The sequence below is a fragment of the Typopeltis vanoorti genome, chromosome 15 (genome assembly GCF_054136105.1).
Source record: "Typopeltis vanoorti isolate ZY-2024b chromosome 15, IOZ_Tvanoo_1.0, whole genome shotgun sequence".
Classification (NCBI taxonomy): Eukaryota; Metazoa; Arthropoda; class Arachnida; order Uropygi; family Thelyphonidae; genus Typopeltis; species Typopeltis vanoorti.
Window position 1 is genome coordinate 82,591,686 of NC_143563.1, and position 24,504 is coordinate 82,616,189.

At 36.0% G+C, this 24,504-nt stretch overlaps 1 protein-coding gene across 1 annotated transcript in view; it reads left to right on the forward strand.

Annotated features, from left to right (window-relative positions):
* rhea (Talin_middle and talin-RS domain-containing protein rhea) overlaps nt 1-24,504 on the forward strand; it is a 709,058-nt gene that overhangs the window by 571,892 nt on the left and 112,662 nt on the right. Inside the window, exons 49-50 of the mRNA XM_090405775.1 lie at nt 3,607-3,776; nt 21,359-21,542. Coding sequence (XP_090261901.1) covers nt 3,607-3,776; nt 21,359-21,542 — 354 coding nt within the window. The remainder of the gene's footprint in view (nt 1-3,606; nt 3,777-21,358; nt 21,543-24,504) is intronic.

Below are 24,504 nucleotides of genomic sequence, written 5' to 3' on the forward strand. Positions count from 1 at the left end.
CCAATTCTAATATCAGGCTTGATGTCACTTTCTTTCATAATGTGAACCATATAGATGATGAATAAGAGTTCGAGATAATGTGCATCTTACCCCTCATTTTACATCAAACCATCTTCATGTATTTCCTTTAATTCTAACTGCTGACTGATAACTTAAATATAGACTATATATTGCTCTGTATTATTATTATTATTACGGGCAACTCCAAGGAGTCCTTAGACTCATCAAGAGAGGCCCTAAACATCATGTCAAGAACAGCTATTCAGCATTTGTACAGTATCTATCATACTTTGCTTTGAACTCATTTACAGTCATGCACCTACAACAAACTGGCAGATTATTCCACTCATTCACCACTCTCCAAGTAAAAAACCTAGTTCTAATACCCTTGCTAACTACACTCTTGCTCAATTTCCATGGATGGCCCCTAGTTCTCCCACCACCAGATCTATTCTGAAAAATTTCCTCTGAATTAATCTTGTAAAAACCCTTCAGTAATTTGAATGTCTCAATCATATCACTCCTTTTCTGCCTATCAACAAATTTCTGTAACCCACAGATCTTCAACCTGTTCTCGTAAGGTTCATTCCATAGACCTGCTATCATCTTGGTCACTCGCCTCTGGATCTTCTCTACCTCCTCCCCATCAAGTAGTCAAGATGGGGTCTTATCAAGGCTTGATAAAGAGAAATAATAATTTGCTTGTCTCTGCTTGTCAAAGTATTCTTCAGTAACCAAGTGATCTGATGAGCTGATTTAGTCACCTTTGCTATGTGCCCCCTAAACTTCAACTCCCTATCCACCAACACTCCCAGATCTCTGGCTTCATGAATCTCCTGGAGTACAGTTCCACCAATGTGGTATACTGCTGCTAATCTTTTCATCCCAAAATGCATATCCCTACACTTTGCTACATTAAACTGACATCCATTCTTCTTATCATGTTTTCCAATCTATCAAAATCATCCTGCAAAATTTTGACATCATCTGAATTAACTATTGCTCTACCCAACTTTGCATCATCAGCAAATAAATGAACAGTTCCTCTCAGATCCTTTCCTATATCATTAATGAACAAATTAATGATATATAGGAAAAAATTAAATAGCAGTGGTCCAAGAACAGAACCCTGCAGCACATCACAGGCCTTCTTTTGGACTCTACTCCTGAATAAACTACTCTCTGATATCTCTCCATCATTGTAATATCAATATAAACCCATTACCCTTATCCAGTTCAGCTGTCACTGTATTATAAAACGTGAGCAAGTTGCTGAAGCATGATCTAACCTATAATGTTCCATTCACCTCATATAATTGTAGTGTTTAGAAAAGCTTTTCTCTGGACACCTTGTCATTTGTCATTTTCAGATCTACAAAACTCAAGTACAGATCCTTGTCATATTCTCGTGATTTCTCAACTATTTGTCTTAAAGTGAAAATCTGATCTTGACAACCTCTTTTTGGCCTTAACCAAGCTTGTTCTTCTCCAAGTTTTCTCTTCCATAATCTTTCTCGACCTCTTTTTAAGTATGCTTGCATAAATCTTACCTGTAACACCTAGTAGAGAAATTCCTCTGTAATTCTCACATTCAGCTTTATTCCCTTTTTTATAGACGGGAACTATTTACATACACTTAGCTTTATTAATAGTTTTCTCTGTATTCTTTTAGGGCATGTGCTTACTTATTGTTAGGCACTTTTGATATGCTTTCTTCTTTTCCAGGACAGCTTCTTTAACTTTTTTGTGTCCTCCATGCATTTTTATTTTTCTATCCTTGCAGACAACTTCACCACATATCGCCCTTGCTGAATTAATCAATATCTTCTTCAGAGTTTGTCACTGAGACTCCAAGGTTTGGTTCTTGTTTTCAATTTGTTTTATTTTTTTTTCCTCAACATACAGTCGAGTATACAATTTACTTGTAAAAGTTGCTCAACTTTAATTCTTTTGAAAACTTTCTTACATACTCTCTTTTTACATACTTTCTACTTTTTACTATATTTTTATACTATAGTTTTTGAATACTTTCTTACAAACTCTCATTTCATTGTTTTTAAAAGTGATTTTCTCCATCTCCACGCCAAATGAAATTACAGTGGTAGATCCTAGGAGTTATTGTTCCTTGTACAATCTGTAAGTATTTTGAGTCTAAAAACATTTTTTAACCTTTACTTAGTTTTAATATTGCCCATGTATAGGTACCCACTATGTCTACTGTCCAAAGCAAAGGTGTTGTCATCAAAGCCAAACAATGACAGAGTGCTTCAGGTGTCACTAGTACAGCACATTCAACCAGCACTGACAAATCAAACCTTGCTAGGATGTGCTGCAGCTGCAGATTGGACATAAGAAACAATATAAGGATATTATGTGTGATTTCTGTTGTCACTCACATGCTATACAGAAATTGATGAATCAGTACAAAGGCTCAACCAGCCTTTCTTCTTCTTTCCTCTGTGACTCCCTTCAGTTCAAACCTGGAATAGCAAATTGACAATCTACAACAGCACCTTATCAATGAAACTTTCTCTCACAAAATTGAATCAGTAGAAAGCAAGCTTGAAATGATTGATGATCAGTGTTTTGATGATAATGCTTGTTTAGCAAGCTCTATAACCATATTTTGTCAAAAATTCACAACTCAGTTTCAGTTGGGTGGGGGAAGATGATTCTGTTATTTTTAACTTTCACTCAGAAACACAGACAAAGTGCTAAATTCTGATGTCATTAAGCTAGCTGGAAAATATAACTTTGATCCCAGAAAAATTGATATGTGCCACTGCTCAAAACCCACCAAAAACTGCATCAACAGTTGGAATAAAAATGTTAAAGTGGTGAAAAAGCATGGAATATTGATTATAAAAAAATAATGACAGTGCAGAAAACAAGCAATACTAATTGTCATCATGGAAACCAGAATACAGTTACTGCATAGGGAATGTGCATGGCTCATTCAGTCAAAGGCAACACTAACAGACCCTTCCAAATCCATTTCACTGCCTCAAGAGCTACTTGTCTCCTTTTTTTTTCGGTTACATATTCTTTGACTCCTTTTGTCACAAAGGTGATGTTTATACATATGTTTACCACCTGATCAAAGTGAGTGATCCAGAGAGTATCCAACTTAGAATCTCATGAATTTTGACATTATTTGGCTAAAAATCTCTCTGCCCCATCCTGTCATATTCATTTGCTGTCTCCATTGCTCTCCTAATGCAATCAGCCAATCTGAAGTTATTGACTTCCTTTCTTTAAATGTTGATTTCTCCAGTCACACTTTCCTAACAGTGAATAATTTAAAAACAATTTGGAAGAAAATTGTTAAGAAGAAACTAGCAATGTACACTTAATTCTGCTGGACTATTCATAATAGTGTATACAACTTAAGGATATATACAGGAAATGATGTAGTAGTGATCACTAGTTAATCAGACAACTTATTTTCCCCTCTGATATAGTCAGTTATAAAAGTAAAAATTAAACTTCAGCTAATTATTGATTTTCATGAATTATGTTATGCATATTCCAGTAAAAAGAGTGAAGAGCTTAAACTAACCATTAAACTTGAAAATTTTATTTCTTATAGTGTTCATTTCATTTTAGGTATCATATGTTTTGGCAGCACTTCAGGCTGGTTCACGTGGAACACAAGCTTGTATTAATGCTGCCAGTACTGTTAGTGGCATCATTGGCGACCTTGATACAACTATTATGTTTGCTACGGCTGGGACACTTCATGCTGAAGATGAAAATGAATCATTTTCTGATCACAAGTAAAAATCTTTCTCTTTCATTATATATATATATGTGTGTGTGTGTGTGTGTGTGTGTGTGTGTGTGTGTGTGTGTGTGTTTATATGTGTGTGTGTGTGTATTTATATGTATGTCTGTGTGTGTGTATGTATGTGAGAGAGAGTGTTTATTGTAATTTTTTTTTTATATGGATCTCACCCATGAATGGTTGCAAACTTATGGTACATCTTTAGTAGTGCCATGGATGTGTCAAAAGTTAATCTGGAAACTCTACTTTATACACCAAACAGGAACTTTTTCAAGCTACTATGACTTCTAGTTACCAGAATATTTGTCTCAAAAACAGGGCAATGAAATTTATCTAATAACTGTTTGATGTATTTATGTCACAATATTGTCTTATTGGTCAGGGGTGCTTATATAGGGGGTGCTTAAGGATCAAAGCTGTATAACTGAGAGGAGACCTCCCTATAGCCTTTAAAGGAATGCGGAGAACCGACCAGGGCTCCTGACCTAATGTCCAATCTTCACCTTCTCATGGTGCACCCTGTTGGGTATCTAATTGGATACTGAACGGACGAGGATGGGCTGGCAATTTGGGATTTAGCCGACCAAATTGTATTCTTATTGGTTAAACCAAAATATAGAATGATGGTACAACATGACAAAATTTTATGCCGACTGGGGCGTCGCCCGGTTAAACAAGGCCCCCATTGTTTTCGCCAGGGAACCAGGGCGAACAGCGAAAAGTCAGCTACTGGAACAAATCTGAAAATAAACCCCAACTCAACATCACCAGAGTTAAAGATCGGTACTATCAACGTAAGAAGCCTGAATGGCAAAGAAATGGAGCTAACTGAGGAATTAGATAAGTACTAGATCGACATGATAGGGGTGACTGAAACAAAAAAGACCAAAACTGGTGAGATTTTTCTGAACAATAAATACAAAATGTTATATTCAGGCAATTACAATCAAGGAAAAGAAGGAGTAGCCATAGTATTCAACACAAAATACGAGGCTAATCTTCTTGAATGGCAGTCAGTCTCAAGTAGAGTAATGTGGGCAAATATGAGAATGGGGAACTGGACAATGAGACTTATTTGTGCCTATGGTCCCACAGAAGGTTCTACTAAGGTAGAAGTGGAGGAATTTTTTGAGGCTTTAGAAAAAGCAACTGACACAATATAAAATGAAAAGTTGGTCCTTGTTGGGGATCTAAATAGCAGAGTAGGAAATGATTGTGAGACATACAAAAATATTTTGGGAAAATTTGGAGAAAAGAGCAAAGCTAATAATAATGGCAAATATCTGTTGGATTTCTGCTCAGGACATGGACTGGTTATTACTAACACCATGTTCCAACATAAAAATGTGCACAAATTCACGTAGAGAGAAGAGGCTAGGAATAAAAAAAAGTCTCATTGACTATGTTATTGTTGATAGTGATGTTTTCTCCCTGGTGCAGGACACCAGAGTGTGCAGAGGATTTGAAATTGGAAGTGATCACTATTTAGTCTTCAGCAGGATAAAATTGAATTTCATATTGAAAAGAATAACATGTAAGAAAGTTTTAAAGCAAATAAAAGTTGAGGCTCTCAGATGTGAGCTGTAGACTAAACTACACAAAGATTATTGAAGAAAAAATGAAAGAGTTTGAGAACAGGAATCAAACCTTGGAGATTCTGTGGCAAACTCTGAAGAAAACATTGATTGATTCTGCCAGAGAGGCATGTGGTGAGGTTGTCTGTAAGGATAAAAAAATCAGAACTCCCTGGTGGACACAGGAAGTTAAAGAGGCAGTGAAAGAAAAGAAGAAAGCATACCAAAAGTTCCTGTCAAATAAGTCAGCTTGTGCTCTTAGAGAATATAGAGACAAATGCAAGAATGCTAAACACTGTGTAAAACTAGCTAAACAAAAGTCATGGGAGGACTTTGGCAAGAATATAGAAAATAAATATCAAGAAGGTGGCAAAATATTCTGGAGGTTGTTGAAGAAGCTTAGGAATGGAGGAAAGAGTGCTATAAAAGGAATTAGAGATGATAAAGGTGACATGAAAACGGGAGAAAAAGATATCCTTGAAGTATGGAGTAATTACTTTGAAAAACTGCTAAATGAAACAAGCAGTGATGACAGCACAATGGTAAAAAACATTGACCAGGCATGCAGTCAGGAATACATATCCATACTTGAAGTAGAAAAAGCCATCAAAGGCTTGAAATGTGGAAAGGCAGCAGGAGTAGATGATATTTGACCAGAAATGCTGAAGTATGGTGGTATAAGAGTCGTAGAGTGGCTGCACTGCATAGTTCAGAAGGCCTGGACAGAGGGACGAATTCCCGATGATTGGAGTAGAGCTCTCATAGTACCCATATATAAAAAGGGAAATAAAACTGAATGTGAGAATTACAGAGGTATTTCCCTACTGAGTGTTCCTGGCAAGATCTATGCAAGTATACTTGAGAAATGGTTGAGAAGAATTGTGGAAGAAAAGCTTGCTGAAGAACAAGCTGGATTCAGTCCAAATAGAGGCTGTCTGGATCAGATCTTCACTTTACGACAAATAGTCGAGAAAGCATGGGAATATAACAAAGATCTGTATTTAAGTTTTGTCGATTTGGAAAAGGCATATGACAAGGTGCCAAGAGAGAAGCTATTCAATACGCTGCAGTTATATGGTGTCAATGGGGCATTATATCAAGCAATACTTAGTCTTTATTTGAGTTGTAAGTCAGCAGTTAGAATTGAAGGAAGTACAGGAAGATGGTTTAATGTGAAATCTGGTGTGAGACAAGGATGTACATTATCCCCTCTGTTATTCATTATCTATATGGATCACATTATGAAGGAAAGTGGTATTAAACATGATATCAAAATTGGAGATGCTAATGTCAGCTCTTAACTTTATGCAGATGATATTATACTTCTAAATAAATCCGCTACAAGTCTGCAAGATTCTCTGACTAAATTGAATAGCTATTGTAATAGATATGGTATGACGGTCAGCAATAAAAAGACAAAGACAATGAAAATAAGCAGAATCATTGAAAATGTCAACTGTGCTGTGAATGGAGAACCTGTGGAACAGGTAAAACATTTCAGCTATTTAGGCACGATTTTTACTGAAGATGGTAAATTAAATATAGAAATAGACAACAGAATCAGCAAAGCTGGTATGGTGGGAAGTCAACTGAATAAATTCATATGGAATAAGAGAGAAATTAGTCGGAACACTAAATTAGCTGTATACAAGACAGTGTTCAAACCAGTTTTAACTTATGGATCTGAGAGCTGAGTCAGAAGTAAAACACTTGACCAAAGACTAGAGACCACAGATATGAGAGTCCTGACAAAGATTATAGGCGTGAACAGATGGCATCAATGGCAATATCATATTAAAAACGAGGATATTAGGAAAGAACTTGGTATTGTCAGCATCCAGGAATGCATTAGCAGAGCTAATCTCAGGTGGTATGGTCACTTAAACAGAATGGGCGAGGAAAGATTAGCAAAACAAGTGTTCTCTGCCAGGTTGGCAGCAAAACGACCCAGAGGAAGACCAAGATATAGGTGGATTGATACGGTACAAAGTGCTTTAGACGATAGAAATATAAGATCTGATAATGTTGGAGTGTTGACAAGTAACAGGCTGATTTGGAGGAAAATTGTAGATAGGAAATTAATAATGATGTAATTTTTTTCATGTAGTACTATCATATCCTGTACACCCCTTGAGGATACATGGCAGGAATTTGATGATGATGATGATGATATTGTCTTATTTTGATGTGTTGGATTGGATCTAAATTTTTGCATCATACTGATGTGAAATATCGATGTGTCATGTATTTTCTGCCTGCAAATAAATGGATAAAGCCTTTGCTTTACCAACTCCCTTGTACATGGTTAAAATCCCACCATATAATGGATGCTTGTGGAAGGTCTTTGTAGTAGATGATTTTTATTAGCTGATGCAACACCTCTCAGTATTGTACTTAATTGGATGACTGAAATGGCATAAAAATCATGTGTAGTCTTGAGAGCAGGTTTGATCCATCTAATACTTGACCCAACCTTAGTAATAATATACGTTAATAACTAATTTGTACTATAAACTTGAAAAGGTATTATTATATGTTATGTTATTTGTTCTACGAGCTTTGAACCGTTCATGAGTGGGATTATCTTAAAATAAGTACACAAAATTTTAAATAGCTCATCAGTATTTATTTTCAAGATATATTTTGAATCCTTCATTTCTCTCCCTCTCTCTCTTTTTACTTGCATTATTTTTTAAATAGCCTATTACAAAATTGTGTCAGTTCTTAATATAACTTGGAAGATTATAGTAAATACATGATATAATTGTTTAATTTTAAGAGAGCAACATTACACTGTTACATATTAGGAACTCATGTTTTAAAATAGATTTATAATTTCAAATTACATTAAAATTTTGATAAGTCATTAAGCCTTAGTTAAGTTAACCAGTGCTTACTGACTTTCTTTCAGTGAATCTTATGCTGATCCATCTAATAGATAAGCCAGTATAATAATATACTAACTTATCTATTAGATAAGACAGTATAATCCATTTAAAGGATGATTTTAATCATGTGATATAATCATGAAATCATATAATTGAAATCATCCTTTATTCCAATGAGAACTAGTTACTCATTTCCCTCAAGATTTTAAATAGAATGTTAAAAAAAAATTAATGAGAAGAGAGAGAGTTTGATAATGAGTCTATTTATACTCTTCTTGAACAGCTGGAAACGATACTCCTTAGGACTCACTAGATACCCTCTTTGGGCATGAAAAAAAAAAAAAAAAAGAATGAATGAAGATAATGAAAAAAGAGGAAGAGAAATTGGTTGGAGATTTTTGATGTATGGGTATTCATGGGTGTCCATGCTGGTGACAAGTGTGTGGAATGCTCCCTATGAGGATAGGTTGAAAGTGGTGGATTACAAAGTTTAGTTGATAGGCAGAAAAGAAGGGACATAATAGAAACTTTTAAGATATTAAAGAGGATTTATAAAATTGATGGAAAGGAAATTTTTCGACATATGACAAATAGCCAGAGAACTAGGGATCATCCGTGGAAGTTGTGTAAGAGTGTGATTAGTATGGGTGTGAAGACTAGGTTTTTTGCATGGAGAGTGGTGAATGAATGAAATAAATTGCCAGAATTAGTTGTGAGTTCTCTAACAATGAATAAGTTTAAGGAGAGGTTTTTTGTGTGTAATAGTTGATTTGGGTCTCCCATGATGAACCTCCAGATTCCATGGAGATACCATATCATAATAATAATAATATGAAGAGAGTTCTAATAATAGAACTCTCTTCATACCCTTGTTTTACCAGATTAATATGGGCGGGATTATATATAGGATGGAGGAGAAGAAAGGAATGAATAGAGGCCATTTCTGGAAGTTGTATAAGAATGGGATAAACAGGGAGGGAATGAGTAGATTTTTTTACATGGAAGTTTATTCATAACTACAGACATTGTGGATATGAAATGGTTGAAGTTTTAGGTTCACTATAAAATACATGGTGCTGGTTGCATGAGACCTTCCAAAGGACCTATCAAAGAACCTCAAAAGGTTCTTTGATATATCACTAGTGGAAGGAGATTATAATAAATTTAGTTTAATCCTTTATCCATATGTGTACAAACAAAGTTTATGCCTGAAAGTATCTTCAGGACTGAGGTAAAGTGGTACAACACTGGGCAACTCCTTGCAAAGGTGGAGCAAGCTACCAACACTCCTATGTCAGTATCTCCCATAATGCAAAACACATCTCCTTGCAGATATGTATAATTTATGCATTAAGGGAAGGGTCACTACCCAGACTAGTTTCGACCTTCATTGAGGTCTCTTCAGTGGGAGCCAGGCCCAAGTGGAGATACCAAGGCAGAAGCATTAGCAAGGTCATCTCCTCCTATAGGAGCTGCCAAACGGTGTGCCACCTTTTTATTAAATTACTCTGGATTTAGAGAAAGATGTTGAAAGTTTATTTTTCACTTGGTCAGACTATAATAAATTTAGTTCAATCCTTTATCCAAGTGTGTGCAAACAAAGTTTGCGCCTGAAAGTATCTTCAGGACTGGGATAAAGTGATACAACACCGGGTAACTCCTTGCAAAGGTGGAAAGGTCGAAACTAGTCTGGGTAATGGCCCTTCCCTTAGTGCATAACATTATACATATCTGCAAGGAGATGTGTTTTGCATTATGGGAGATACTGAGATAGGAGTGGAAGAAGATTGTTAGTAAGCCCAGCCAAGAAATGGCTTGAGGCCATAACAGCCAACTACTGGACAAGATGATGATGTAAAAAATATATTTAAAAAATGGAAATAAATAAATAAATGATAAATGATAAAAAAAAATTCTTATAATGCCCATGGTGGCTAATTACTTATAGGTATACAACATTTCATGGGTATGGGAAACATAAAAATAAAATAAAATGCATAACTACAAAGCTGGTAATCATCATAGAAGTAGCTGGGTATCCTAGAAACTCAGGTTTTTAATCCCACAAAACATATAATGAATGGGAAGCATCATTAAACAAGATTTACAAAAATAAATAAGCAAATATTGTAGAGAGAATATAAGAGAAAGGTGATCACTGAATAGCATGCAAAAGGAAGAATGGTTATGGAAGACTAAGGAATGTTGATGGTAAGGTGAGGAAGTGACAGGAGCAGAAGAAATAGTTTAATTACAAGTGATCTCTTTGTGAATGTCATCCAGGTGGAGATAATGCAGTGATGAATGTGACAGAGATCAAGAACGAGAATAGAGATTAATAAACTCAAGGTGTTTAGGATATTAAGAAATCTCATTGTGAATACAGCCATAGAATTAGATGAAATGGCAGTGCCTCTAAGTAGGCTGTTAGTCTCAACACTATCCTATTACAAAAGAAATGGAAACAAGGCAAGATAAGATAGTCCCATTACAGGAAAAGGCTCCAGGAGTAACAAGTTATAGACCAGTTAGTATTTCAGGTACAGTGGGTAAGGTTTTGAAAAGTTGATTAAGGGCAGAATTCACAAATGAGTGGATAAGAATTGTTACTATATGAGAAACATCATGGATTTGTGAAGCAGAGGTTTTGCTTATTTTTAGTAATTTACTCATTTTCTTTGATATTATGGGAAGCTGTGTTGGATAAGAGAAATGTCACACCCTGATATTGCTGGATTTTGCAAAGACATTTAACTGGATACCACATGGAGCTCTATTATGTAAGTTGGAATGGACACAGATGTAAAGCTAGTGACTTGTAGATAAGAGGGTGGCTGATGGAAAGACATCGGGGGGGGGGGGTAGTGTATAATGAATTGAATCAACAAATTGACCAGTAGTGTACCACTTGGGCTACTCTTTTTGAGTTTATACATCATTGAGAGTGGGAATGATTTGAGTGGAGGTGGGATATCTAGTTGTTTGCTGATGATGTTAAACTGGGGTAAACAATAGTTAATAAAGGTGATGTAGCTATCCTGTAAGATAGCTACATCACCTTTTATGCAAAGGTGTAAATAGTCTGATAATTTGAGAAACTATCAGACTATTTACACTGATAGACTGGTGTTTCAGAAAAGGATAAAGGCTGCCAATTCATTGTGGCAAAGTGTAAAATTATACCTTTTGAGATATAAAAAAGGACAGGCTGTATATTACATAGATGGAACTGCACTGTGAGAAATTACAAAGTTAATATTTAGGAGTAATAGTGGACAGAGTTGAAGTTCATAGAACATATTACAAAAGTGGGTAAAATATCTCACAGGATAACTAAGTTGTTAAGAAATGCAGGGATAAGAAAGTTATGTTCCTTCTTTATAAAGCATTGACATGTTCACATCTGAACTGTTATGCAGATTTGGGTCGTCTGAGTTTCTTTGGGCTGTGAAAGTAGTGGAGAGGATATGATACTAACATATAAGTTACTAATGGGCATTTTATAGAACAGATAATAAAGACATTTTTCAATACAACAAGGGATCACTCCAGGAAGTTTTAAGGACTATTTTTTATTTTATTTTATTTTATTTTTTTTTAATCTGGGGAGTGTAAATGAGTGGAATAGGTTGCCAGAAGATCATAAGTTCTCCATTAATGAAGGGCTTGAAGAAAGGGTAAGATAAACAATCTGAATAGCATTTGGTGTTTTAGCCTCTCATGATGAGTCATCAGATTCCATGGAGATGACCATGTCATAATAACCATAATAAAGAATGATTTCATGAGACTGTCAGTAAACTTTGTAGCTCTAGGAATATTATAGAAAAATACAAGAAATAATGTCATCTCAAAAACTAATATCTGTAATAGTTCAAACAGCTTAATTAATAGTTTGTTAACTAAAATCTTGTGTTTTCCCACTCCCAAAGTCCTTTCATTAATGTTGCTGAATGTTTATAACAAATAGTTAAAAATCTTTAACCAGGTTATAGTATAGGCACCACTGATGTTTTGCTTTCCTTATATACTTGTTATAAAAAAGAATTTACATCTTTGGAAGGAGTGGCAGAAAGATGATGATTCATGTTACAAGCTTGTACGTTTATCTCAAAATAATGGAACAGAGAAAGGCATTATTAGTTCATCTCTCCTTTTTTTTTTTTTTTTTTGAATAGTAAATATTTTCAAGATATTGAAATCATAAGCATCAGTAGTAAATGAGCTTCCATAGTAGTTTATGTGCAGCACTTAGAAGCAACTAAAATAGTTCATAGTAAAAGTGACTGGTATTATTTCACATAAAACAAGTGGCTAAAGATAAACAAATATTGTACATTGAAACATACCTTCAGTGAACCAAACAACAAGGTCCGCCACATCAGGGAAAAGCAGCTTTCTCTGTTAAGTTTTTTTAGCACCTTGAGAGGAAAAGGAGAAAACTAAAAGAGCTGCTTTCAAAATATTAACAATGCAGTTTTCCTTCTAAACAGTGGATAAAAAATAATTTTCATGCATGTTTTTGTGTGTGATTCAGAAGATACTTTATTTCATGACAATCAGTACACTTCTTTGCATTTCTTCTTATTATTAATTACATGAGCAACTCCGTGATGTCTGTAGACTATATCAAGGTAGGCTCTGATCATTATGCCAAGCACTATGCAATATTTATCATACTCTGTTTTGAGTCCATTTGCTGACATGGCACCTACAATGAATGCCAATCTATTCCACTCATTCACCACTCCCTAAGCAAAAAATCTAGTCCTCATGCCCTTGCTAACCGTACTATTGCTTAATTTCCAGAGATGAACCCTAGTCACTCCCCCTACCCACACACAGCCCTCATCACCAGATATGCTTCAAAAAATTTCCTCTATATCTATCCTGTAAAAACCTTTCAGTAATTTGCATGTCTCAATCATATCATCTCTTTTCTGCCTATCAATCAATTTCTGCAGCCCACAGATCTTTAACTTGTCCTCATAAGGAGCATTCAATAGACCTACCACAACCTTTGTCACTTACCTCTGGGTCCTCTCCACCTCTTCTTCATCCCCAAGAAATACAGGTGGCCGGATCTATGCACAATAGCTAGATAGCATATTATCAAGTCTTTATAAAGAGATCTAATAACCTGCTTATCTCTTCTCATCAGGGGGGTTCTTCAGTAACCAAGTAGTCCGATGAGCTGTTTTATCCACTTTTGTAATATGCTCTGTAACTTCCTTTCCATATCCACCAACATCTCCAAATCTCTGGCATCATAAATTTCTTGAAGTACATTTCTATCATTATGTACACAGCTGGTAATCTTTTCACTCCAAAATGCATAACCTTACGTTTTGTCATATTAAACCGACATCCATTCTCCTTTGCTCATACTGCCAGTCTATTGAAATCGCCCTGCAATTTTTTTTTTACATCATCCCTTGACTATTTCTCTATCCTTTGCATCAATAGCAAACAGCTGAATATTTTCCCTCAGATCATTTCCTATGTCATTAATAAATATAGTGGCCCGAGTGCAGAGCCCCTGTGGAATCCCACTAGTCATAGGCCTTCTACTGACTACTTTGAAAAAACTGCAATCTGGTACTGCTCCATAACCCACTCTCTTATCCATATCACACATTTGCTGCAATTTATTTATCAGAATTCCATGCAACATCCTGTCAAAAGCCTTTGCAAAGTCCATTGATACCAATGGACTTTGCAAAGGCAATAGCCATTACCTTTATTCAGCTGTCACCCCTGAGATGCTGACTGATCAATAATTTTTGCCTTGGTCTTAGAGCCTCCATGGAACTATTTTCTCCTCTTTCTGCCGCCTTGGGATCAACCCAGATCTGAGACTTAAATAAAACAATGTGAACATAGGCACTGCCACTTCCCTAGCATCTTCTCATAATACTCTAGCTGATATACTATCTAATTCCATAGACATCATAGGCTTCCCATTCACATCAAGGTTCTGTAATATCCTATACACCTCCAGTTCATCTGTCTCTATTTCCACATCAGCCTTTACCTCTCTTGCTACTGCAGTATCTCCATCTGAATAATATACCTTTGGGAGGTGATCACTTAGTAATTTGACTATATCATCTGCTTCAGTTACTTCCCTATCCTTGGCATTCATCAGAAATGTTCTACTATGATTATTCATAATTTTACTTGCCGCACTGAAAGAACTCTTTGGGATTACCTTTTGACTTGCACAGCTAATTTCTTTTCACTGATTTTGCCTTCCTTACCATACTGATCACCCTTCCATCCTGTGCTTTGTACTGTTCAGATGCCAATGATCACCTTTGTCTTTGAATTCCCTTCACAAATTTTTATTTTTATTTATTTACTTATTATTATTTTTTTTTAAATTTTTATAGCTCCTTTATAATGATACTATTCATCCATTTAACTCTCACTCGATTTATCCTCCTAACTCTAGGTATGCACTCTTACTTCCTCAAACACTCCTCCACCACCTCGCATGCACTATCAACATCGAACCCTTGCATTTTCTCACGCCGTGACATTACTCCAAGCAATCCACTGAGTTTGTCACACTTACCAGCTCTGTAATTCCACATATACCGCCCCCCCCCCCTCATAATTGAAACTTCTACACATTTTAGCCGAGCCTGTGTAGCTCATTAGAAGTGGCATTTGCGCTCTACAATGCTTAACTGCATGACGAAAAGCGTTCGAATCTAGTCGTCGACTAGAGGAACATTTTCTCGACTGGTTCCTGAGTGAGTTGATCTCTGTCACGGGCAAGCAGGTTTTTTCTCAAACTCGAGTTTTTCGTCCCATAAACTCAAGAAAATCGGCCATCGAACCCACACTATTTTCTGACATTTAAAAAAAAACATTGTGTTAGGGACCATGAGATGGTGGCTTGCTAGCCACTTTCTTCACTGTGTACTGATTAATTAGTGATAACCTTGGGCCAACTATCTCTGATTGGCTACAAGTGGAGATTGAACTACCCACTCAGTCTCCAAAAGTTAGATAGGAATAAAATGGCCTTGCCTACTCTCTATATGGGAACAAAAAAAAAAAAGGCGTTAGCTTAACTGATACAGTTTAGCCATCTTCTGGGTCACAACCACATTGCGGCAATGTGGTCATCTTGGTTACATACAAATCCTCTCATGCATTTACTAGATCTAGCATCTTCTATCATATGCTGCCTCAGGTATTCCTTAGTATTTTTTTTTTAAATTCCAAAATATCAAAATTTATTTTTAAATATCAAAATGTAGTTTTCTCTGAAAAAGTGATAAACAAAGCTTTTCTCGTTAATTTATTTAACAACAAGAATTTAAATAAATAATTTTTATACCATGAACAACATGATTCTTTATGGCATACAAAATCTTGATGTACAATTACTGTACTTTGTGAGGGGAAAAAAATAAAATAATCATCATCAACATCAAATTCCTGTTATATACCCTCAAGGGGTATACAGGATATAACAGTACTACATGAAAAATCATTACTAACTTCCTATCTACAATTTTCCTCCAAATCAGTCTGTTAATTGTTAAGACTCCAATATTATCGGGTCTTATATTTCTGTCTTCTAAGGCCCTTTTTACTGTATCAACCCACCTATTTCTTCGTCTTCCTCTGGATTTTTTCCCTGCCAACCTGGCAGAGAACACTTGTTTTGCAAATCCTTCCCATTTTATTTAAGTGACCATACACCTGAGATTAGCTCTGCTAATGCATTCCTGGATGCTGACAATATCAAGTTCTTTCCTAATATCCTCGTTTTTAATATGATATTGCCATTGATGCCATCTGTTCATGCATCTAATCTTTCTCAGGACTCTCATATCTGCAGTCTCTAGTCTTTCGTCAAGTGTTTTACTTCTAACTCAGCTCTCAGATCCATAAGTTAAAATTGTTTTAACAATGTCTTATATACAGCTAATTTAGTATTTTGGCTAATTTGTCTCTTATTTCATATAAATTTAACTTACCATCTTCACTAAAAATCGTGCCTAAGTAACTGAAATGTTTTACTTCTTCTATACGTTCTCCATTCACAATGCAGTTGATATTTTCAATGTTTCTATTTGTCTTTTTAATGCTTACGTTCATACCATATCTATTACAACAGCTATTCAATTTAGTCACGAAATCTTGCAGGCTTGTAGCGGATTTATTTAGAATTATGACATCATCCACATAAAGAGCTGAGATTAACACCTCTAATTTTGATATCAGGTTTAACACCACTTTCCTTCATAATGCGATACATATAGATAATGAATAACAGAGGGAATAATGTACATCCTTGTCTGGTACCAGATTTAGCATTAAACCATCTTCCTGCTTCCTTCAGTTCTAACTGCTGACTTTCTACGCAAATAAAAACTAAGTATTGCTTGATATAATGCCCCATTGACACCATATAACTGTAGCGTATTGAATAGCTTCTCTCTTGGTACCTTGTCATATGCCTTTTCCAGATCAAGAAAACTTAACTACAGATCTTTGTTATATTCCCATGATTTCTCCATTATTTGTCGTAAAGTGAAGATCTGATCCTGACAGCCTCCATTTGGCCTGAATCCAGCTTGTTCTTCAGCAAGCTTTTCTTCCACAATCCTTCTCAACCGTTTCTCAAGTATACTTGCATATATCTTACCAGGAACACTCAGTAATGAAATGCTTCTGTAATTCTCAAATTCAGTTTTATTTCTCTTTTTATATATGGGTACTATGAGAGCTCTACTCCAATCATCTGGAATTCGTCCCTCTGTCCAGGCCTTCTGAACTATGCAGTGCAGCCACTGTACGACTTTTATATCCCCATACTTGAGCATTTCTGGTCGAATGTCATCTACTCCTGCTGCCTTTCCACATTTCAGGCTTTCGATGGTTTTTCCTACTTCAGGTATGGATATGTATTCCTGACTGCATGCCTTCAGTGTTTTTAGCACTGTGCTGTCATCACTGCTTGTTTGATTTAGCAGTTTTTCAAAGTAATTACTCCATACTTCAAGGATATCTTTTTCTCCTGTTTTCATGTCACCTTTATCATCTCTAACTCCTTTTACAGCACTCTTTCCTCCATTTCTAAGCTTCTTCAACAACCTCCAGAATATCTTACCACCTTTTTGATATTTATTTTCTATGCTCTTGCCAAAGTCCTCGCATGACTTTTGGTTAGCTAGTTTTACACAGTGTTTAGCTTTCTTACATTTGTCTCTGTATTCTCTAAGAGCAAAAGCTGACTTATTTGCCGGGAACTTTTGATATGCTTTCTTCTTTTCCTTCACTGGCTCTTTAACTTCCTGTGTCCACCATGGAGTTCTGATTTTTCTATCCTTGCAGACAACCTCACCACATGCCTCTCTGACTGAATCATTCAGGGTTTTGTTCAAGGCTTGCCACTTAATCTCTAAGGTTTGGTTCCTGTTCTCAAACTCTTTCATTTTTCCTTCAATAATCTTTGTGTATTTTAGTCTACAGTTCACATCTGAGAGCTGCTCAACTTTTATTCGCTTTAAGACTTTCTTACATGTTATTCTTTTCAATATGAAATTCAATTTTATCCTGCTGAAGACTAAATAGTGATCACTTCCAATTTCAAATCCTCTGCACACTCTGGTGTCCTGCACCAGGGAGAAAACATCACTATCAACAATAACATAGTCAATGAGACTTTCTTATTCCTTGCCTCTTCTCTCCATGTGAATTTGTGCACATTTTTATGTTGGAACATTGTGTTAGTAATAACCAGTCCATGTCCTGAGCAGAAATCCAACTGGTATTTGCCATTATTATTAGCTTTGCTCTTTTCTCCAAATTTTCCCAATATATTTTTGTGTATCTGACAATCATTTCCTACTCTGCTATTTAGATCCCCAACAAGGACCAACTTTTCCTTTTTCATTGTGTCAGTTGCTTTCTCTAAAGCCTCAAAAATTTCCTCCACTTCCTCCTTATTAGAACATTCTGTGGCACCATAGGCACAAATAAGTCTCATTGTCCAGTTCTGCCATTCTCATATTTGCCCACATCACTCTACCTGAGACTGCCTGCCGTTCAAGAAGATTAGCCTCGTATTTAGTGTTGAATACTATGGCTACTCCTTCTTTTCCTTGAGTGTCATTGCCTGAATATAACATTTTGTATTTATTGCTCAGAAAGATCTCACCAGTTTGTCTTTTTTGTTTCAGTCACTCCTATTATGTCTATTTGATACTTATCCAATTCCTCAGCTAGCTCCATTTCTTTGCCATTCAGATTTCTTATGTTGATAGTACCGATCTTGAACTCTTGTGATGTTGAGTTGGGGTAAGTTTTAGGATTTGTTCCAGTAGCTGACTTTTTGCTGTTTGCCCTGGTTCCCTGGCGAAAACAATGGGGGCCTTGTTTAACCGGGCGACGCTCCAGCCGGGATGAAATTCTGTCATGGTGTACCATCATTTGAAATTTTGGTTTAAGCCAATAAGAATACAATTTGGTCGGCTAAATCCCAAATTGCCAGGCCATCCTCGTTTTTTCAGTATCTAGGTAGATACTTAACAGTGTGCACCATGAGAGCTGCTGATTTCTATTTTATTTTTACAAAGTAAATCACTCTACATGTGATCAGCTTTATAAAGATAGCAAGACAAACTTGCATGAATAAATATAGCAAAACAAGTGTAATTTTTTTTTAAATTAATTGATTGTACATTTATGTTAAAACATATTCCCTTATGTTATCCGACTTTGCACTTCAAAAACATGTGACTTTCTTTGGTTCTTTCTTTCTTTAGTTTTTCTTAGTCTGAAGATGTAGCAAGATGTTTATCTTCCTACATCTTCAGACTAAGTATTGTCTACTTTTTGATATCCTCTTCCCCATCACCAAAGAATTTTCCTTGTTTATCTGGTATCTTTTGAGATATTCAAAGATTTAGTAAGATGAACAAAGAATTCTACTCTTTATATCCTTTATTCAGTGACTAAAAGATATTCCTTGTTTATCTTGTCTCTTTTGGGATATATTTTTAAACTGAGCCACTTTTATGTTCACATAATATAATTTTATTTCCATTTTCAGCATAATATCTACTCAATTTCCTAGCAAGTTTTTTGTCCTTTTATATACATGAGGAATGTCCAGAAAGTAAGTTCCATTTTTAAATATTTTCACTGCAGTGTGTGATTGCACAGTGAGTGCATGCGTGCTGAGTTTGTTGATTCCTTAGCAAGGCGTTGGTGCCATTTTCAGATATTCTCTCAGCGTGTAAGCTTCATGGTGTGTGTTTATAATGTCTAAGAAAATCTAATCACCTTCCTCATGTGAAAATAGGTCAGTTATCCATTTCTTTAATGCGAGGAATGTTAAAGCAGCTGAAATTCATCAGCAAATTATTGAGGTTTATGGAGAACATGCAATGAGTGATTCAACGATATGAAGATGGGTAAGACTTTTTAATGAAGGAAGGACAGGTGTGCACGATGATGAACAGAGCAGGTGACTATCTTTAGTGACTGATGATTTGGTGCATACAGTTGAAGAGAAGATTCAACAGAATAGAGCATTCACTATGTCACTCTCACTGCAATTTCTAGAAGTTTCACATTCATGTCTTCGTGAAATTGTGTCAGAGAAACTGAATTATCGGAAATTGTGTGCACGCTGGGTGCCAAAGTTGCTTACAGAACAACACAAAGTGAATCGGCTGGGCAGTGCATTGGAATTCTTGACACGCTACCATGAGGATGGTGATGCTTTCCTGAGCAGACCTGTCACTGGGACGAGACTTGGGTGTTGCACGCAACCCCTGAATCCAAACAGCAGACCATAGAGTGGGGGCACACCTCATTACCAGTCAAGACGAAATTGGAGACAATGGTTTCCACTTGTAAAATCAAGTTCACTGTGTTTTGGGACAGACAAGGAATTTTGCTGGTAGACTTCTTGGGTCAAGGCTCCACAATCAACGTGACTATGTACTGCCCAACCCTTAAGAAACTGCGTCGTGTGATCCAGAATAAATGATATTTCATGCTTACCAGGATAATGTATTGCCCAACATTGTTTTGATTCATGATAACGCCTGCCCACACACTGCCGGCATAACACAACAACTTCTCGTGACCTTCGGCTGGGAATAATTTCATCATCCCCCATATAGTCCTGACCTTGTCCAAGCAACTTTCCTGTTCAAACATCTGGAATCCTTCCTTGGTGGCTGGCAGTTTCAAGATGACAACGAGGTCAAAGAAGCAGTCAGTACGTGAATTGCATCACAGACGACAACCTTCTATGACAAAGATATACAACTCTTGGTGTCTGTTATGATAAGTGCCTGAACAATGGTGAAAATTATGTAGAAAAGTAGTGAAAGATGTCTACTTTAATTTCCAATAAAGTTTTTTTTGTAAGTATATTTTTGTTTCTCTGACAGCCCATTGGAACTTACTTTCTGGATGCCCTCCGTATTTATTTATTTATAACACACACACACACACACACACACATACACACACACACCATAATCTGGAAACCGTGCTCTAGAGACTGAACATAGAAATATTTCAAGCCACTTCTTCAGTAGGTAGTGTGGTGGTCTCACACTAGGCTATGGAATTCATCTTCCAGCTAAAGACATTTACAAACGTCTATATATGGAAGGAATTGAATCCACTCCACATGGTTAGAAAACAGGTACACTATTCACTCAGCCAACCAGGCCAGCAGAATTAAAGGTGACCTTCTGCACCAGCAGATACTACTGCCAAATTTTAGTTATATAATTTTTACATTAAACCATATGATTTTAGCAGTTTAGTTCAAGTAATAGATTGCCTACCATAGATTTTCATACTTACCTTGTTTTATTAGGTCTTCTTAGGATCCATCTTTACCAAACCAGCTTTTTTGGCAGACCACTTCAAAATAACAGACCTGTTTGCAGTATTAAATTAATTTGTCATGTTACATTGTATCTATACATGAACCACTAGAGAAAGCAGAAATTATCCTTTATTTTAATAGAGTATTTTATGTACCACATATGCATATCTAAGTAATTTTCAGTAGAGTATCATCTTGTTGGTATCGATGTTTATTAAATATAATTTTTCAGGGAAAATATTCTGAAAACAGCAAAAGCACTTGTTGAAGATACAAAGACACTTGTAGCTGGTGCAGCTTCTAGTCAGGAACAGCTAGCAGTAGCAGCTCAGAATGCTGTAACAACCATCATACAGCTAGCAGAAGTTGTCAAATTGGGAGCTGCTTCACTTGGTTCTAACAATCCAGAATATCAGGTTGAGCAATCATTCAACATTTTTCATAATTAAGAATTAGTTTCTTGGTTCTTAGGAGTAAATGAATTTTTAAACTGTAACAAATTGTTTATGCAGTGTTTAATTATTGGAAAATGCTTATCACTTTTTTTTCCGAGTTTATGAATGAAATGCTAAGATTAATCTTATTTTTGCTCAGTTAAAAATTAGCTTGCAAAGTACTGAGCCTTGCTTTCAAACACAGTTCAGTATAACAAACCAATGACCATAATAATAGTGCATATACACTATGTGGGGAGATTCACTAGGTTACAAAATTGTGCTTGTGGAGTCAAGTTGCCCAACAATAAAAGTAAAATAAGCAAAGGGCCATTTTTTATACCTTATGGCTGTTGCTCCCTATGGCATAAGTACAGATGAATCTAGGCTGTTCTGCCTGTGTCTGTAGTAATGGAATAGTATCTTCACTTACATAAGAGGTCAGATTGGTTTGAAAGCCTGATTGTTAAATATGATAGAAAATATTGGCCAGTATATAGATGTTAACCTCACTTGAGGTCTACATCTATATCATTCTTGTAAAGAATGCAACTGGAAACAATATTTTGCTATGTGTGGAATATTGTGGATCAGTTCTGGGGTGTTGTTCTGTATATACATTTTATAGTTGCATTCTCTTGAGTAATATTTGTGATCACTGTTGCTCATCAGGAGGAAAATAAGTATGAAATGCATATTATGATATTGACTAACAAAACAACAAAATAAGAGAATGAAAAAATTGTTACAGATGTCTACCACCAGATATCACGTACTGATTTGAATACTGTCTCTCTGGTCCATTTTTTCTAGTGTTTTACAAACAACAATTTGGACTTGCAATGGGCAACCCCTCTCTCCTCCATCAGCTGACCTTTTTACAGAGAAATGAGAAGACTTTCCTAGTGAAAATGAATCTAAAACCAGCAGTCTGGTGGAGATTGCAGATAATATTTTTATTAATTGGAAATATAATCTCCCAAGTGTGCAGCAGTTCCTTCATTCTCTTAACTCTTACAAACTTACAATCAAATTATACGTTAGGGCTTGAAAAAGATGGAAAACTTCCTTTCCTTGATGTTCTCATGACTTAGAAATGTGATTAATGGTGTTTCTCTTAAGTTGTACCATAAGCCTACTCATACAGGATGTTATTTTCATGTCTCATCCCTTTACACCATCCTTCCCAAAAACATTAGGCATAATCTACATCCTAAAGAATCAACCAGTTTCTATTATGCAAAATGAGGACCAACTCAAGACTGAACTTCAGAATCTCTCAGATTTATTTTTCTTGTAATGATTTTTCATTGTTTGGCTATTTCAAAAAATCAATTGACAGGATTTTATTTTTGAACCCTGCCTCTCTCAATAACCATAATATCCAGTGTAGAGACTCAATCGCAATTCCATATATTGACAGTCTGTTGATTAAAATTCCTCCCCAGGTTTACTAAGGACAGCATACCCTTCTACAAATACCCAGAGGTGTATAAAATTCTGTGTTCTTTGTATTTTAGCCTACATAGGACAAACAAGTCATGGAGTTGAAGTGAGAAAGAAGGAACATATTGCAGATGTCTAGCATGAAAGAAAAGAAAGATTTAGTCTGGCTAGCCATACCGCTAATACCAATCATGCTGTTGATTGGAATGTTTCAACCATGCCTTATTTAGAAGAAAATATTTTTCCATATTTCTAAAGGAATCAGTTACAACCATCCATTCATGTGGATCACTGAATAACAACCAAAGGCTTATATTAAGTGACACATGGAAATTACTTATTAAATCTTTTACCATCCTAGACTTCAACTTCGCTAGCGATCACCGTTAACGGCAGACAACTAATGCATGCCACATAGCTTTGCATTTATTTATTTATGATTTATGATATTTAGGGATGATCATCATCATTTATTTATGATTTATGATATTTAGGGAAGGGTGCTTAAGGGTCAAAGCTGTATAACTGAGAGGAGACCTCCACATAGCCTTTAAAGGAATGCGGAGAACCGACCAGGGCTTCTGACCTAATGTCCAATCCTCACCTTCTCGTGGTGCACCCTGTTGGGTATCTACTTTGATACTGAACGAACGAGGATGGACTGGCAATTTGGGATTTAGTCGACCAAATTGTATTCTTATTGGTTAAACCAAAATAAAAAATGATGGTACAACATGACAAAATTTCATGCTGGCTGGGGCGTCGCCCGGTTAAACAAGGCCCCCGTTGTTTAACCGGGTCAGCTACTGGAACAAATCTGAAAGCACACCCCAACTCAACATCACCAGAGTTAAAGATCGGTACTATCATCGTAAGAAGCCTGAATGGCAAAGAAATGGAGCTAGCTGAGGAATTAGATAAGTACCAGATCGACATTATAGGGGTGACTGAAACAAAAAAGACCAAAACTGGTGAGATCTTTCTGAGCCATAAATACAAAATGTTATATTCAGGCAATAACAATCAAGGAAAAGAAGGAGTAGCCATAGTATTCAACACAAAATACGAGGCTAATCTTCTTGAATGGCAGTCAGTCTCAAGTAGAGTAATGTGGGCAAATATGAGAATGGGGAACTGGACAATGAGACTTATTTGTGCCTATGGTCCCACAGAAGGTTCTACTAAGGTAGAAGTGGAGGAATTTTTTGAGGCTTTAGAAAAAGCAACTGACACAATGAAAAAGGAAAAGTTGGTCCTTGTAGGGGATCTAAATAGCAGAGTAGGAAATGATTGTGAGACATACAAAAATATTTTGGGAAAATTTGGAGAAAAGAGCAAAGCTAATAATAATGGCAAATATCTGTTGGATTTCTGCTCAGGACATGGACTGGTTATTACTAACACCATGTTCCAACATAAAAATGTGCACAAATTCACATGGAGAGAAGAGGCTAGGAATAAGAAAAGTCTCATTGACTATGTTATTGTTGATAGTGAT